Below are 17,138 nucleotides of genomic sequence, written 5' to 3' on the forward strand. Positions count from 1 at the left end.
GACTTAGGCAGGTAATCGGAACGGTCCCAGAAGACCAAGCCCAAATGGATGCTTCCTCCCCAAGAAGATCACGAACACAAACAGGCGTCATGCCTGAATACAAGCCAAGAGTGCTTCCGTTTGTAAAGTTACCTTGCTTTTCTGCTCTTCAAAATGAGGCAAAGGCATTCCTTCTTTGACAGCCCTCAGAAATGACTGATGGGTTTTTAAGACCTGTCTGCTCCTGGCATAAACGGCAGAGGAGAAGGATTCGGGGGGCCGGGGGGGAGAAGTGTGTTAACACTGAGGCTGGGGAGGAGGAGAGAGCCAGACGGGGAGCGCTGATAGAAAGGATCCCCCGAATAAGCGGGGAGGCTGCGAGGGCGACTGCTGAGGTGCGAAGGGGCAGACAGCCAGGGCCGGGCTGAGCGAAGGGAGCGCCCCGGGCGGCAGAGCTGAGGCTGGAGCTTGCGGGGCTGGAGCTTGCGGGCGAGCTCGGGGCATGCTGGGGGGAACCGGCGGTCAGCTGAGGGCGTCCGGGCACAGAGGGCAGGGTGCTGCTGGGTGGGTGCCGGGGCGGGGTGCCGGTGGCGGTGTCGCCGGCGGGTGTCGGCCCATTCCGGGCAGGCGCACTGGGCTGCGCGGGGCGGCGGCGGCAGTGGCAGTGCGCGCTCGGCGGCCATGGAGGCGGCGGGGCCGCAGCCGGGGCCGTGCCCCGCGGCGGGGCCGCAGCCGGGAGCCGAGGAGATTGACATGTCCCTGGGTAGGTCCGGTGGGGCGAGGGACCCAGCACGGGCGGGGAGGCGGCGAGGCTGGGCCGACGTCGCTTGGAGGGTGCGGCGCGGCGCAGGGCTACGTGGGCCCGCGGGGCAGGTCCCCGCGCAGGACTCCGTGCGCCCGGCGGGGCCCGGGGGTTTGGGTTGTGCTTGTATGTAGGTGGGTGGGTGCTCGGCGGGTAGGTAGAATCGGGCAGAGGAGGTGGTGTGGCCCCGTAGTGCTGGTAGCCACCCCGCCCCCCCCCTCACCCCCCCGTGATACGCCTGCACCCGTTTGCGGTGGAAGGGGACCGGGCAGGAAAAGGCGAAGTAGTAGCCGGGGGGTAGGAATCACGGCTTCAAACCCCTCTCTGTGCTTTGCTGGCAGCACCCTGTAACTTCAGAGGGGAGAGCGTCAAGCGCGGCGGATTGAGAAAGGCTTACGTAAATGAGCCCTCTATTGAAATAAAGATATGAGACATATCCTCGGGTGTGCAGGCTATTTATAGCAGCTTGCTCGTGATGCTCGCTATTCCTCTGGCACTGGATATGTGAACTGTGCATAAACAACTGCCCATTTATTAACTCCGAAGGCCCGGACTCCCAACACTTGGGTGATAGATCTTGGTGGATTATTGTGTTGATGTCTCTGCTGTGGAAGGAAAGTCCACCAGCGCCTTTTATTATTGGGTCAGCTTCCTAACCTTGTGTCATTTCTTCCCAGCAATGAGCCATTTGTCAGGAATAGCAGAACATTTTCCACTGCAAACTCAAGCTGATCCCTTGGCTGATGCACCCTTATTTTAATAATGCTATGAGGATTTACAGCAATAGTGGGTCCCCAATTTTTTTCCCATGGTGTTGCATACCCTTTTTCTGTTTGCTGACATGCAATACTCCCTTTGCTGTTGCTCTCCTGTAGTGCTTCCCTCAGTCAGACCTCCTGTGGTCCACCTCCATATTCAATCCAGCATACACCTTACTCAGGGCAGAAGAGAGAACTGGAAGACAAACCAAGCCCTAGTGAAGAACTGTTGCTTTTACCATCAGGTGCTTGTTTCTGTGCTTTCAGATATGTTGGGCCTTACTTGAGTTAGCAGTCGCAGGAAACTGCAGGAGTTAACTCTAAAGCCGCCCTGATAGATCTAATTCTGTCTTGAGGGCGTAGGAGTACCTTAAATGACCTCTCAGAATCCCTTCCAGCCTTACATAGTACTCCATTACATTGCTTTGTTTACCCCATCATATTTACAGGTGCAAAAGACAGAGTAACAACTTGTACCCAAACAAAAAAAAGACACTGAAAGGTGACGGACCAGGCACCTGAGCATTCATCTCCTCTCTGTTTCCAGTGAGCTCTTCCTTGTGCTGTAAATAGCCCACCCTTGGATGCCTGCGTCCACCTCCTTGCAGAGCGGGCAGTGATGTTATCGATATGCTTCAAAGCAGCCCATGCCCCAAATAGCACATATCCCAGAGGCACACTTGGCTGAGAACATTAGTGCGTTTGTACCAAGAACATCGCCCAGCCTCTCCCAGTGTGCTCTCTTCCTGGCAGACTTTGATAGAGAAATCACAAATACAGTCACGCAGCCTATTCTTACATCTGCTCTCTTTTGTTTTCCCTGGGCTTTGTATTAATTTGGACACAGCAGTTTCTTGACAGAAAATGACAAGTGACAAGGTATGAGGAGGAATGGTATGTGCTGGAGGTATGATGTGCTGTTCATGATAATCGCTTATTGAAAGCTAATGGCACTTCTATGCTTCCACTCCAGTGATTCATTAAGAAGCTGGAGTGGCCACTGCCTGGGAAAAGGCCTGATTTGGACACTGCTTTCCTCGCTGATTTGTTAAAGTTAAGACATTCTGCTTGGAGCTCAACAGATGTGGCTTTGTTACTTGCGAAATATTTTCTGGAAGTTTTGAGGTTAAAAGAAGAAGTTGTTGGAAAACATGAATTAATGAGATGTCCCTTTGCCTTTTGTCTTCATCAGAACAACTTGAATTAAGAAGAACCCCTTGGTTTCAAATCAACTCATTGAGAACATGAGGGGCTTTCAGCTGTTTCTTGATAGAGCTCTGCATCTAAAAGTAGTTTGTGCATGCTCCGGATACCTCACCTTCCAGTGCCATCTTTTAAAGAGTTAAAAACTTGCTCAGGATGGGCGTGAGCTTTTAAAACCTTGTCAGGCATACTCTGGATACTGCAGGTGGATCATCACCTTCCTTTGTGTCCTCTCTGTCATAAAACACAGCACTTCAGTGCAACTCAGGTGATGTGCCTCTGGTTACAGCAGCAGTGCCTAGAGAAGCATGCAGCATGCTTGGCTGGGTCCGAACCAGTGGAGCATAGTGGCAAAATGTCCTTGGGAGAAATTTTGTGTCATCCTCTCGGTGCTACTAATATAGTTTTATACCAAAATTGTCTAAGTCACAGGGAAAATAATTGGTTATTTCATACAGGCTCTGCACCTTGGGAACTGCATTTGGATGGTGTCTTGCAAAGAAAGCGAGAAACATCTTGCAGTTCATGGAAAAGCTCAGTAGAGTACATTTTCAGAGCTGCCTAATAAGAAGCTTGGGTGAGGGGAGTCCTGGGACATTGGTAGGACATCCTGGATCCATTTTGCTGCCTTCAGCCTGTTTTATACTCCTGTTGCAGTGGAGCAGCGATGGTGACTCAGGTGAGAGGCAGCTGTGCCTGGTCCCAGTGCTGGTTGCCCTCCCTCCTGTCCACAGAGAGCTGTGCAGGGTTCTCAAAATATCTTACTGCTGCTGGCAGTGGGGTGAGCATGGACATCAGCTCGCTGTGTTTAGTGTGAAGCATGAGAGCTGGTTCCTTTGGTGTGACACAGACAGGTCTGCATGGGAGAACCCAAGTTTTGCAGGGGAGAGCAGGCATCCCCTGCGCAGTCCTCTTGTATTTGGGATAGTCTCCCTGTCTGCTTCACCAGACAACAGCAGAAACTAAAAGAAGTTCTTGCTCTGTGGTTGATACATCCTTATCCAGCTGTTTCTAGGTTTAGCTATATTGAGTAATTAAGCAGGAGCATCTACTCCAGTTAGTCAGAAAATCAAGAGTCAGGTCCTGAAGAGTGTGGAACTTAAAATACAGAGTACTGATGATATTCATTGTGCATGTTGCATTTATTTGCTTACTGGTTTTCGAGCCATAGAGGTTTATGGCTTCAAGCTTCATGTCATACCACCAAGGGCTAGAAACTTGCTTTGCTTTTTTTTAAAGCGCTGAGGAAAACATGCAGGAGATGTGAATTAAAAGGAAACCATCCTACAACCGCCTGGTGAACCATGAGTGTTTGCAGGACCATGATGTCCCCTTTCTCGACAGTCACGCTGTACAAGTGAGATTGCTTCCCTGCAGCCCTCGTGTCGCAGTCTTCACTGCACCAAGCTTCAGTCTCCCCTTTACAAATTTTTGGGCTGGGGGGACATTCATTCCACTTTGGTTTGCATGACACTGGAACAGCATTTTTGTTTATACATCAGGGACGTGGCCTTTGCACAGGGCAGTACCCATGTCCCACACATGGCAGGGGGGGAGCCCTCAGAGCAGCTGTCACAGCATGGGTTCACCCATGGGTGCTTCTGCCCATTCTCCCCGCTTTGACCACCTCTCCTGCACCCACCTAAGTCAGACCTTCTCTCAGAGAACAAAAAATGTTCTCTGCCCAGCACTGAGCTCCCCATGCCCCCGCAAAAACATATTCCCTTATGCTTGTGGGAGATCTGCAGGATCGAATCCCTTGGTGGGAGGTGGGTCTGAAATCTCTGTCCTGCACATGGTGGATACGTGCTGGATGGTAGCACATTTTTAAATAATTTGCTGCAGTCTAATCTCCAGCCTGCAGGAGCTGAGTGAATTGATCCTATACTTCTGAGCTAAGCTTAATCTTTTATTGTCCAGCCAGCGTAGCTCACAGAATCGCAAGCTCCATTTTTACTGCAGACAGTTGCAAGCACCAAAAGCGGGAATCCCTGTTGGTAGAAAGTGCAGATTTTATGGGTTTCCACTTTGCCATTTCAATCTAGATGACATCATAAAGCGCCATAGGAAAGAGCAAACAGATGCCAGCGCCACGGGGGACAGGCAAAGACAGCAGGTCAAGAACAGGAATTCGGCATATGGGTACGGGCGGCCCCGTTTCCGTGCATGGATGCAAAGGAATTTGCAAGGTAGGTGAGTGCCTTGGGACAGCAAAGGCCTGCCAAGCTGGAAGACACATTTGTGTAACAAAATACATCTCTTTAATCCTTCTCCTGTCTAATTCCTGTGTGCATATAAGATATATTTGGGCTCTGAATAGCTTTTTTGTCTGCAACAATGGAATATCAGGGCCCTTTCAGAGCATAAATTCATCCATTTCTCTCCCTTCCACCCTCTCATGAATTACTAATTCAAAGTGACTTAGTATCTATTCTCTATTCCCTTTTGGCTTTGCATATTTTAATTATGCCTCTTCCTAATCCTCTTTTTCCCAGAACACACTTAAATTACCCCTTCAGTAACTGTCTTTGATAGCTCAGTTATTGGAGCTACTTTTGCCAACCATGCTATTTTTGTGATGAGGTTTTTTAGAGTACCGAGTGATCACACACTAATCTATTTGGTTCCACTAGCTTTTATCTATGAAATCAAAGTGATCTGCTGCATGAAATGCCATTGCTATCAAAATTTCATTTATTTGTTTGTTTTTTTAAATTACTGCTAAATCACTTAATTGAAGATTTTAGTAACTTTTGGTTTTTTTGCAGCACCGTCTTTGCAGTCTTCCCTTGGAGTGCTAATGGCACATCAGGACAGTGGGATTGCTGGGAGCAATCCTGCTTCTCTCTGATCTGCCTCCCACTCTCATGTTCTTGCTCTCCACCACATATTGCCTTACCAAGAACTGTTCTGGTTCAAAACAGGATGATAATAATTCCCCTTTGCAAATTGATTTCTCTATCAAAAACACAGGCTTTGATATTCTTCCACACTCAAGCGACTCTGCATGCAGAGTCAAATAAATCAAACACTATTTTTTTTTTTTAGCTGTTCCTTAGAACAGAGAACTTTTCATTTATAGAATTATTTCGGCTAGTCTTAGTATTTCATAGGTTTTAACTGAGTCTGAATTCAGCCCTGCCAAGTGCAGAGACCCACCATGCTGTGTGGTGCTGATGTCAGTAGCAATTTTGGGAAGCTCAGCATGACTGGGAATTTATCCCATAATTCTTCAGGGGCTCATTTCACTTTGGTCCCCACTAAAATGCAGTCCCTTCTGGGCTGAGACATGATAACCATTATCAAAATGACAATCAGGACAGCCCAGCGCTGAAATGACAGAGGATGGTATTATGCTGATTAAACCAGCAAGAGAATTCGTACAAGTGAGGTGCTGTTATCCCTCCTGGAATATGGTGCAAATCATCTCCCCAGTAAGGGAAAGTTGATTTTTAGTGACAAAAAATTTGAGTTTCAAATCTCCTCAGAAAAAGATTCTCTCAGACATTGGAGCTTCTCCCCAAACTGGACTTTGCTGGGCAAAGGTGCCTCTTGGCCAACCCACGTGTGCTCAGCACCAGGCTCTGAGTGTGCACCCAAACACAGTGAGGGTCTTCCCCAGCTGCTAGTACTGTGAGGTTTTATTCGAATGTTCTTTCATTAATAAATATCTGCCAGGCTTTTTGCAGAGATGAAGCCTCCTACGTGTCACACTTCAGTATACATATGACAGACCGAGGCCTTGGTCCCCAGCTGGTGTACACAGGGTACCCCTTGGAGGCTGATGGCTCCATCGTTAGTTATTTACGCTGGCTGAGGCGTGCCTGAGTGCACCACTGAGTAGAGGCTCTCTAACATGAACTGACTGTCAGGGGCATGATTTTCTAGTCGGGGCTGCCTTTTGCGTCAGTCCCTCCCATTGCACCAATGAAATACCCAGGAAAGGCAGCTGAGCTCAGTCTGCCTTGCTGCAGAGGAGATGCCCTCTCCAGGGTGCAAGAGAGCTGTGTTACAAGGCTTGGTGGCCCTCCGGAGAACGGTCTGGCAAACAGGCGAGAGAGAGGGGCAAGCCCAGGGTGGTTGTTGAAGGGAACAAGAAAGGAAAAACAAACTGGGGGGACAGAACCAGGAGGGAAAAAAGGGCCATTAAACACAGCAAGACCGCATCTGGTCAAAAAGACACAGATTGCCAAAATTCAGGTATTTGCCAGGAGAGGAACACTTACACACCTGCACTTCTGTGATGAGAGGGCATTGTTTGCAAAGAAATAACTACTCACCCCACAGAACTTGTGAACAGTATTGCGTTTTTGTGGGTGTTCCCAGCCAGCGCCTCCAACCGTAGGGAGCAAAGCACCCCAACGTGCTGTTCAGGAGATGCTTCCTACAGGCATGCCCTGGTGCCCTTTTGTTTTAGAGCCAGAGCATCTCAAATCATCTTCGCTTGTGTTCCAGTGTAACCAGCCCACACTGGCACTGACTGGTGTTACACCCTGGGGCTGGATCTTTCATTAATCACTGCGTTGGTGGCCCGTGACAGCCATGCCACCTCTGCCTCAGAACACTTCTATTCTAATTGCTCGAAGTCATTATTAATTGCTTTGATGTAGGAATCAATGATACAGGATCAATACATGGGTCTAACTGCTCTGTGGTTTGTATCAGTGGGGTTCTGCTATATGGTCTAGGGTTTAACCACACTTTTGCTGCCCTTTGCCATGTGCTGCTTTATGCCTGATTTATACACCCCTCTGAGTATGTGTGCACATTTCACTGGTATAGCAACTCAGAAAATGTCTACTTAATTATGACTACAGAAGTTTATCATGTGAAGTAATTAGGCTTTAAAGCACTGTGCCTCCATCTGACAGAGTGCTTTACTCTCGCTCGACCCTTCAGCACACTTCAAAATCATAAACAGGCTTAGGGGAAAATGTTAAATGCAAGATGGGCTGTTGGCGTGTATGTACTGTGCAGTTACATAAAACAGCAGCAGAAGGTGCCCCCTTCAATATATGCAGTAAGGATATGTCAAGCTAAAAAAAGAAAAAAAAAAGTATATAAAAAAATTATGGTCCAGTCTTCACTTATCAAGTGCTGTAATATGGGCTTTCAGAGCTATTCCAGGCTGCTGTGTGGTTGGCTTCTGGATGCTTGAGTCACTTGCACATCTGTATGAAAAGGCTTTTTCCATTTCATAGTTAATTCGTAGCAATGTGAGCTCTGACAACAGATTGACAGGTTTCCTGATGTGAGTGTTCCTGCCTTTATTAGGAATCAGAATTGTGGAAGGCTTTTCTCTATTCTTTCAAATCAAATAATGTGTTTGTCAGTCTTACATATAATGAGAAAGTTAGTGAGACATTGGAAAGAAAAATTATTTGATATTCTGCAAAATTAATTCACTTTTCTGGAATAAATTGTGATTCTTGTATCACTATTTATGTAGATACTCCTGTATCATATTAGGTTAACCTTGTAATCCATTTGCAAAACTGTACTCATAAATGGAGTTTTGAAGAGTGCTAAAATAAGAGTTTATTTTCATAGGACCTAACCGTTTTAGAAGAGGGTTTGGACAACAACAATACAATCGGAGACAATTCAGGAATACTGTGCCCAGTCCCAGGAGAAGAGCAGCTGCTGCATTAAATGGAGTGAGCCCTTTAAATCGCCAGGCATCAGCTCAAGAGGTAGGGGGGTAAGGAAGGTATACAGCTGTTCCTAAACATCGTGTAGAGATCTCCTGGATTTTATGATCCTGGATCACCCCAAAGAACAATCTACATAAAAAATTCACAGGCACCATCTTTTGTATGCCTGTGCACAGCATTTGTATGCATAGGTGAGTACAGACATGTATGCATATAAACCAGTAATTTTTTAGTTGGTTTTATACGCTTATGACTTGGCATAATTTTACTGAATCAGTTCCCATGGGTTTTACAAAAAAGATTTTTTTAAAATGTGGTCTTAAAAGATTTTAAAATATTTCCATAAAACCAAATTCCGTGTCTTCTCATCTTACCCTTGTCATTTAGAGAAGGGAGGTTAAGATTCACCATTATTTGTCCTCCATACAGAGCATTTTCCAAGGTCCAGTGAAGTCAAAGGGCGGCCTGTTGTTGACTTAAGGTGGCTTTGGTTCAGAGACATACTTTTCACTAGCAAGTGGGTATCACCCCCAGAGACACTGAGTCCCAGTACTGTGACAGCCGTGGGTCAGATTGCCCATGTACTGCGGTATAAAATGCTTTTTTTTTTTCATTCATGGCTTTCCCTTTTTCAAGTTTAAATATTTAGGTCTTGTCTCTGCTCAAAAACACTTAAAAAAAAAAAGATTGAAATAATTTGGTTTTTCAGTTATTTTTAAGACTCAAGAGATGGGAAGGAAGATGGTGTGTTCATCATTAAAGTAATTCTTACAGCTTTCTTCTGAGTATCACTAATATTAAACTGGCTTGGTGTAGAAGGTGGAAGTCAAGCGGATAGATAGTCCTCTGTGAAAGGGGGTTGTTTTTTTCTGCACTAATGGAAATCCACTCAATTAGGAGGTCAAGTATGCTCAGTAAGCTTTTAAAAAAACACCAAAGTGGCAAACATGATGGGGCATTTAGTGGCTGTGTCCTGGGGGTATAAATAAGAGAGCCCTAAATTTAGCATGCATGTGCATGGAGTGTGGTTATTCCTGAAAATAAAGACTGTGGTGACTCAGATATTGAGTGTGGCTGGGTATTAGCAGAAAGTAATAAGCAGTTGCTAGGAGGCATAATTCTATGGTAGCTTCCATTTTGCAGAAATAAACCAAGTGGGAGGAATGTGGAAACACATCTCAGTTAGTGGGTAGTAACAGTGATGGTGATTGTCCCACAGAAGTAAATGGGATAGAGTCTGTGGCAGTTTGTATAAGTAACTGCAGTAGGGACCTACACTGCTGAGGGGTCTTCTGATGTGCTTTATGCTTTGGGGCTTGGACCGGGCAACGTACGTGTCCAAACAAGAAAGAGTCGATGACTGAAAAGAAATCTGAGCAAAGCTATAATGCTTGGCTTGTGTGAGACTTGCTCTCCATGGACTATTTTTTTTTTATTATTTCTGCACCATTAAAAAAAAACATTCTTCCTGGTACTTGTAGTTTCATGCCCAGAAGCTGAGGCACATGTACTGATTGTTGAAAACAGTGTCTACTAAGTCCAAATGTTGAGACTACAGCAACACTGCTCAGTAGAAATATTCTGCCGTAGATACAAAAGACCATGGAAGATGCCAAGTTTTAATAGATTTAGTGACAAATCAGTTTCCTATCAAGAAAATATCAAAGGAAGGGAGGGAAAAAAAGCCCTTACAGAGCAGGGTTGTTCCGTTGCAAGACTGCAGAAGTTGCAAGGGAAAAACAGTTGGGGATGAGAATACAGTGAATGCAGAGCACACAGTGTGGGGCTGAGCGCCCTTTGAAGCAATTGCAAGTGGCGCTGAACGTGTCCAAGAACAGTGAGGGAATGGCTGCAGTGTCCGCAATCACCACCTCTGCTTTAGAGAAGGCTGGATTTCCCCCTAGTCAGAGCCAAAGAAAATGCCAAATAAATGCACCAGCTTTTCAGGCAGCGTCAGTCAGCGGAGGGAAGGTCAGTTGCACACTGTTGCTTGCGCTCATTCCCTCTTTATGCACCAAGATTGCAGTGCGGGTGGCAACTGCTGAGCTCTCGCTGCTTTCAGGGCAACAAGAACAACGATGCTTTCACCAAAAGCAGCAGCAGCGGGCAACCAGAGGGACGGCGACGGCCACCCCCAGGTCCCAAGAGATTCAGAGCAGCTGCTGCCAGCACCCACACCCCAGGGAGAAGGTAAAATCTTTGGTAACTCTGGGCTTTTTTTTGGTTTTCAGCGATTCCCTGTGGAGCTCCTGGGGCTCTGCTCTCAATCTGTGCCAGCTGAGAGCAGCTACAGCCGTGTGCTCACACAACATGAGAAAAATACCCCTGGGTATGTTAGGAAAGCACCTGGAAATAAAATAACTTCATCCTAATAGTTAATAATAATTCAGGTATTAGATCTGTCATTTTGTTTTAGAAAGCATGGAAAATGTGACCTTTGTATTTTTATTAAACTTTTCCTCCATCACTTTGGGGGGTGAAATAGTGTTTCTTTTCATAAAAGCAGGAAATACAGATTCCAGCTGTAAGGGATAGGCAGGGAGAGGGAATCTGTCCCAGTGAGGGGCTGCAGGAGCAGAAGCTGCACCCCAGGAGCTGTGACAAAGGCAGAATGTTGGGTGCTGGGCACAGTCTCGGTGCCTGTCTCATTGTGGTCCTTGTGTTCTCAGAGCTTGAAAGGAAGCTCCGTTGCAATCCCTTCTTTCTCTGCTCTGATTACAGCAGGGACTGAATGACGTCCGGAGGTCCCTTCTGACCAGATTTTTTTTCTACTATTTTCTTATGTGATTTTTTTTTTTTTTTTAAATGAGCAGAGTTCAGAACAAACACAAGCTGTTGTTTCATTTGAGCAGAAAACCGAGTTCCTCTGAAATCCTTTGCTGGCAGAAAAACCTGTTGGGCTGCACTTGGTAACACAGCCTCATTTGCTTCTCATACTGCTTTTTAGTACCACACTGGGTTAGGTATTTCAGCATTAAACTTTAGGAGACAACTGACATCATATACACCTATGGCCTTTTCTCTCTCCTCCTTTACCAGCAGGCCTTTCCTGCTAAACAGGGGACCAGCCTTCCAGCAGAAGCGGATGCAGCAGCGGTTCTCCAAAGCCAGCTTTCAGAGAGTGGTCAGTATTGAGACATTTTTTCTGCAACCTCCTGAAAGTATTTGCAGGACAGGCAATTTTTAATGCAGCTTAATATTCTGGCAGCAGGGAAACAAAACTTGGGCAGGTGATAAAAGTAAACCTTGCACCTTATAAAGCAGCACAGGCAGGGCAGAGTAAAGCCACCCCATACAGTTCGCTGTGCCAGCAGGAAACCCAAAATTAGTAAATTTATTGACAGCATGCAAGAAAAGAGCTATTCAGATACACCAAATGAAATACTGGAAAAGGAATCATTGTTTCTGAAAACGAATTCTTTAAGTAATTTTTTTTAAAAAATATATTTCACAACAGATGGATGCTAACGGAGAAGGGAAACCACCAAGGATGAGAAGGTAATTGGTGAACAAAGGCTCACTGTGAACATGATGTGCTCTTTCACGCTCGAATCAAAGCTGGATGCATCTCCCTGTCTTGGCAGGTGGCAACTGAAACCCAGCCCTGGAGCAGTTCTGACGGTTTCTGTGGCTAATCCCCAGGCGGGCCAGACCAGCGTGTAAGTAAACGAGGTGATTTGTTAGGATGGGAACCCTACAAAAGCCATTGCAAATCCCTTTAGCATTATTGCAGCTTCGCTACTTCTACGACGAGTGCACAATGAGTGGTTCAGACCCAAAATGGTTAGCAAATGCTGTCTCGTTCCCTTCCTAGCATGTCTGAAAGGAAACGGTAATTACCGTGCGGCTCGTTTGTTGTCCAGAGTAAGGAGAAATGGAAACGCTGGCAGCGTGTGGGAGGTGGCAGGCTGGTTATGCTCTCTGTGGAGTGTCACAGGGAAAGTGCCACGCTCCCTGAAGGGACACCACACACTCACTGTGTAAGAGGAGTGCAGAGGCTGGAAGGGGGCAGCTGCAGGACCTGGCAGCCAGCTAGGGGCAGAAAGAGGGGAGGGACATGCACTTGCCATGTCCCAGGCACGGAGAGCATGCCATGAAAGCCTTGACATGGCACAGTCCCGAGTGCTGGAACTTCTGCCCGCTGGAACTCTGCCCACACAGCAGCTCTCCTGGCACCCTGTAGACTCACCCAGGGTGCTGTGAGACATACCATGGGACGCATGGGGCCTGCGGGTGTCTCCTTTACTCCTTGCTGGTTTGCAGACAGTAGGAAGCGAGCTGCCTTAGCATCCTGAGTGACTGGAGATCTGTACTTTCCCCAGGCCCAGATCCAAGCACCCGTTCCTGCGAAGCCAGAGGCCTCCACCACGGGCAGCCAAGCCTCAGCCCAAGGGGGTGCTGCTGAGATTCAACTTCCGTGCGATGGCCAACCAGGTAGAGAGGATTGTCGACAGGACAGGCGGTGCATTGCATCCTGCAGCAGCCCTGCCACTAAGCTGTTAACATCACGCTCGGGTTTTTGGGGCTGCCAATTTGGTTTATCTAGCATAACGCGGGAGGAAAGTCCTGTAGCCATGTTGGCTAGGTTGCTCATAAAACTGATCCACCTGAGAAGATTGTTCAGCAACTACAGACTCAGCCCAATTTTCCTCACTCTGTTGGCCCCTCTTGGCCTGTCCACATGTTTGCTTGGAGCGGGAAGATGCTTGTGAGCATTGCAGGCCAGGGGGGAGCATTTCACTGTCAGTGCTCCCCACGCCTCAGAGACACACAGCGCTTCTCGGCTTTGCTCTATCTTTGCTTTGGTGACTTTCTCGGTGCCATGTTTTATGCTGAAGTATGGTCCAAGAACGCCGGGGCAGGTCAGAAATCCTGCTCCACCTTCTTCATTGCTGGCATTTTTTGTCTGGATTGTTTGGTTTTACTTGATCCCTTGTGCTCAAATGTCATCTGCTTGCTCCTGTTCTTGCCAAGGACGCCCGGTATTTTGGGGTTGGGCGCTGCTTGGAGGTTTTCCAGCCGCACACAGTCTGTCGAGCTCCTTGTCTCCATGTGCTGAGTGTTTTAATTGACTAACTGGCTGTGAAGCACCGTCCTGACTGATGGGCTCTAATCAAAACCCTGCTACAAGTTTGGCCATGCTTTGCCACAAGAGGTGGGACTGATTTGCTTTCCCTTTCCCCTGCAGACCAGCCTGACGCTGGATGAGAGGTTCTCTGGTCTGAGGAATAAGAGGCGCTTTACAGCAGCCAGGAACGCCGGACGAACAGTCACCATGCCTTAGCACCCCATGCTCATCACAGGGACTGCCTGTAACAGTCCAGGCCCCCTAATGGGCAGCTCAATAAAACTCAGTAGATTTCCTGTGAGGTAGCTAATTTGGCAATGTGCTGTCTCCTTCCTTACACACAGAATGAATGAGTGATTGAGGGCAGGGACAAGGCAGGATGAGAGTCAGGGCCAGGTGGGACATGAGCAGGGTGGTGGAGGGGAATGAGCGGAGATGGATTTGCTGGCAGCACTCTGCCGGGGAGCCACAAGGCTGGCACCAGCCCCATCCCCCTGCCAGGGCACCCTGTGCTGCCCGGGATGACTCCTGCAAGAGGGAGGGGGAACCAGCTCCAAGTTGGTTGGAGCCTTCCCTGCATTGTCCCATGGGTGGGACAGGGTTGAGGACACTGTGCCTGCCCATCTGGGAGACAGAGGGGGGAGCAGAGCATGTATGGGACTGAGGGACGTGCCCCAGCAGTGGCACCAGCAGCGATGCTCAGCTGCCACCTTCCCTAGCATCCACCTAACTGCCTGATTTGTTGCGTGCGGAGGCATCCCTGCCCGGAGGCTTGCAGTGTAAGACCTCTCCATTCTGAAAATTATAGATTGTAGAATCATTAGGTTGGAATAGACCTCTGAGATCATTAAGTCCAACCGTTGACCTAACACCATCATGCCCACTAAACTTTGTCTACAAGTGCTACATCGACATGTTTTTTGAACACCTCCAGGGATGGTGACTCCACCTGCACTTCCCTGGGCAGCCTGTTGCAACATTTGACCACTCTCTTGGTACGTCTTGCTCTGCCCCGATAGTCAGGCCTAAGCACCTTGCATTTCTCTGTGGTTTGCCGTGCTGTTCTGACTGCTGCTGCTGGCCTGGTTGTGGGGACAGGGTGAGATGTGCCATGCCATGCTGCCAGAGTGACTGTCCTCGGTGTGGAGCATAGGCAGGCTGCCCCAGCCCAAATCAGGTTTTCCAGTGTTGCAGTAGGGATTTTGTAGGTGCAGCTCCACCCATGCTCAAAGCACCAGCATAATTGAACTAGCAGCTGCAGGAGGGAGGCCAGGCTCTACAGCAGTCCGATAATGGCTGAGATGTTAATGAGCTGGGACTAGACATTTGTTAACAAAGCCCCGCACCAACCATTAGTCACTGATCCATTTCTCCACCCACTGCTGCAACGCAGCATCGAAAGCGCTGGACACAGCCTGTTACTGGGCTCTAAGCTATACCTACTAAAGTAAACATTTGATAGACTGCTTTACATTTTACACTCTTTAACAAGAGACTGGACTTGGCGTTGGTTTTATAGGAATGTGTGAAATGTTGTTAGTTGGCAAAGTGGTGATGTACGAGTCCAATGCACTGAATAAAAAACTAACTTGTCAAATGTAACCTCCGGTTATTTCCTTTCCTTCAGCAAGCTTTTGGTGCAAGTTCAGCCTCTCAGTGTAGCACTGCAGGGCATGGTATGTGTGGCTGCATGGTCTGCTGCCTCAGCAGTTTGGGGGATGCCACGGTTCCCGTTGGTGCCCACCCACAGGCAGCGGGGCACTGACCTGGCCATCCAGGCAGTTTTCTGCTTGCAAAGCTACTCCAAAGCACAGCCAAAGCAGTGGGAGGTTTTCAATAGGTATTTTGTAAAATCTTTGCTGTGATCTCTTTTGCCTTTAACATTATTTGCAAAATCATCAGAGCTGACCTGGCTCCGAGTATGTCCGAAGTGAAACGAATGCAAACTGACTTCCAGGTTGATGAACTCAGGAGAAGAGATCACCCCTTCATGCAAATAATCTGGATGTCATGGAAGATGAACAAGAAACAGTCAGAAATGTCAATATCCCTGATGTCAATTGCACTCTCACTATAAATACTGGTAAAAGATGGTAGACTCACTAAGAAAATCTGATCACTTCTTAAACGAGGTTGCAAAGGGATGGAGCCGTTCAGTCCTGAAAGAACAGCTGAGTGTGCAGCATCCCCTCAGTGTTCAGAGCATGCCCTGATACTGTTCTCCAAATAGATGTTTTTCAGCAATCCGTGCCTTACATTTTTTTAAGTACTCCTTAAATTAAAATTGAGGCCTTAATGATAAAAAATGCACTTTTTTTTCTAGCTTGATTCCCCCACAGGGCTAGGTGACTGCATGCAGCAAGAGACGAAACATTTTTTGCACAGAAGGGCGCTGAATCTATAAGTAGCAAAGGACAACCATTGTGCTAAAAACAGTGGGAGAGGGCACAGAGTCAGTTCACTCCAACAGGCATAGAATCATAGAATGCGTTGGGCTGGCAGGGACCCCCAAAGGTCATCTAGTCCAACCCCCCTGCAGTGAGCAGGGACATCTTTAGCTGGATCAGGTTGCCCAGAGCCCCATCAAGCCTGATCTTGAATGTCTCCAGCGATGGGGCCTCCACCACCTCCCTGGGAAAACTGTCCCTGTGCTTCACCACCCTTATGGTAAAGAACTTCTTCCTAATGTCCAATATCTAAATGTTTCTGGTTTAAAACCGTTGCCCCTTGTCCTAGCGCTATGTGCCCTTGTAAACAGTCCCTCCCCACCTTTCCTGCAGGCCCCCCTCAGGTACTGGCAGGCCGCTATAAGGTCTCCCTGGAGCCTTCTCTTCTCCAGGCTGAACAAGCCCAGCTCTCTCAGCCTGTCCTCACATGGGAGGTGCTCCAGCCCCCTGAGCATCTTCGTGGCCTCCTCTGGACCCGCTCCAACAGGTCTATGGCTGTCTTGTGCTGGGGGCCCCAGAGCTGGACGCAGCACTGCAGGTGGGGTCTCAGCAGAGCAGAGTAGAAGGGCAGAACCACCTCTCTCGACCTGCTGGCCACGCTTCTCTTGATGTAGCCCAGACTGCGATTGGCCTTCTGGGCTGCAAGTGCGCAGTGTTGGCTCATGTCCAGCATAAACCACCCCTTTCTGCCACCATACTAAAACCACGGAAGAATGGCCTCTGACATCATTCATGCCTGCTGTCGCGCACAGCCCGAGCGGCTGCGCAGGGGGGAGGCTGTCGGGCCGAGGCCGTCCAGCCGCTGCCTGAACCATCGCCTGGGAGGTGGGTTTGTCCCGCCGGGCCGTCGCTGCCGGTCCCCGCGGCGGTGGCTGGGGCCGCACGGGCTGTCCCCTCCCGGAAGGTGGCAGCAGCCGGCTGCCGGCCGAGCCCCCCGCCCGGACGGCTGCTCTCCGGCTGGGGCCGCCGGGAAGGGGCAGCTCTGTAACCGGGAGAACATTTTTACTCTTATTTCAGGCCGGCCAAAGCCTTCTGCAGAATAACACCTCTGAAGGTGTCCGAGGGATTTAAAAATGTCACAGTAGCTGTACAGGGTCAGAAGAGAGTCTCCGTAGGGCATCCCAGGAGAGTGGAGACACTGGCACGTGTGTCTGGACCCAGGCAGTCGCTGCACTGAACCCACAGTATCGGTAATTTCTTTCTTTAGCCACTCATATAATTGCGTTT

General features: G+C 48.4%; 1 protein-coding gene across 2 annotated transcripts; it reads left to right on the forward strand.

Moving 5' to 3' along the window:
* The first annotated feature begins 660 nt into the window (after positions 1 to 660).
* Positions 661 to 13,680, forward strand: LOC104350465 (UAP56-interacting factor). Of its 2 annotated transcripts, none has more exons than XM_086470434.1 (10): positions 661 to 742; positions 4,788 to 4,931; positions 8,293 to 8,435; positions 10,459 to 10,586; positions 11,436 to 11,517; positions 11,670 to 11,675; positions 11,854 to 11,894; positions 11,981 to 12,055; positions 12,719 to 12,830; positions 13,585 to 13,680. In XM_086470434.1, exons 1-10 carry the CDS (start codon positions 661 to 663, stop codon positions 13,678 to 13,680), a joined length of 909 nt encoding a protein of 302 aa, XP_086326560.1. The 2 variants fall into 2 exon arrangements, with proteins under 2 accessions (XP_086326560.1, XP_086326561.1); XM_086470435.1 differs by having other exon boundaries at positions 11,439 to 11,517.
* The last annotated feature ends 3,458 nt before the right edge of the window (positions 13,681 to 17,138 follow it).

The sequence above is a fragment of the Leptosomus discolor genome, chromosome 9 (assembly GCF_034619465.1).
Source record: "Leptosomus discolor isolate bLepDis1 chromosome 9, bLepDis1.hap2, whole genome shotgun sequence".
NCBI lineage: Eukaryota > Metazoa > Chordata > Aves > Leptosomiformes > Leptosomidae > Leptosomus > Leptosomus discolor.

What these genes read in the sequence shown, in the direction of transcription:
- LOC104350465 (XM_086470434.1), top strand. Translation starts at nt 661, where the DNA reads ATGGAGGCGGCGGGGCCGCAGCCGGGGCCGTGCCCCGCGGCGGGGCCG. An exon ending in GGAGATTGACATGTCCCTGG is followed by an intron (nt 743 to 4,787) that starts GTAGGTCCGGTG and finishes ATTTCAATCTAG; the next exon opens with ATGACATCATAAAGCGCCAT. An exon ending in ACCCACACCCCAGGGAGAAG is followed by an intron (nt 10,587 to 11,435) that starts GTAAAATCTTTG and finishes CTCCTTTACCAG; the next exon opens with CAGGCCTTTCCTGCTAAACA.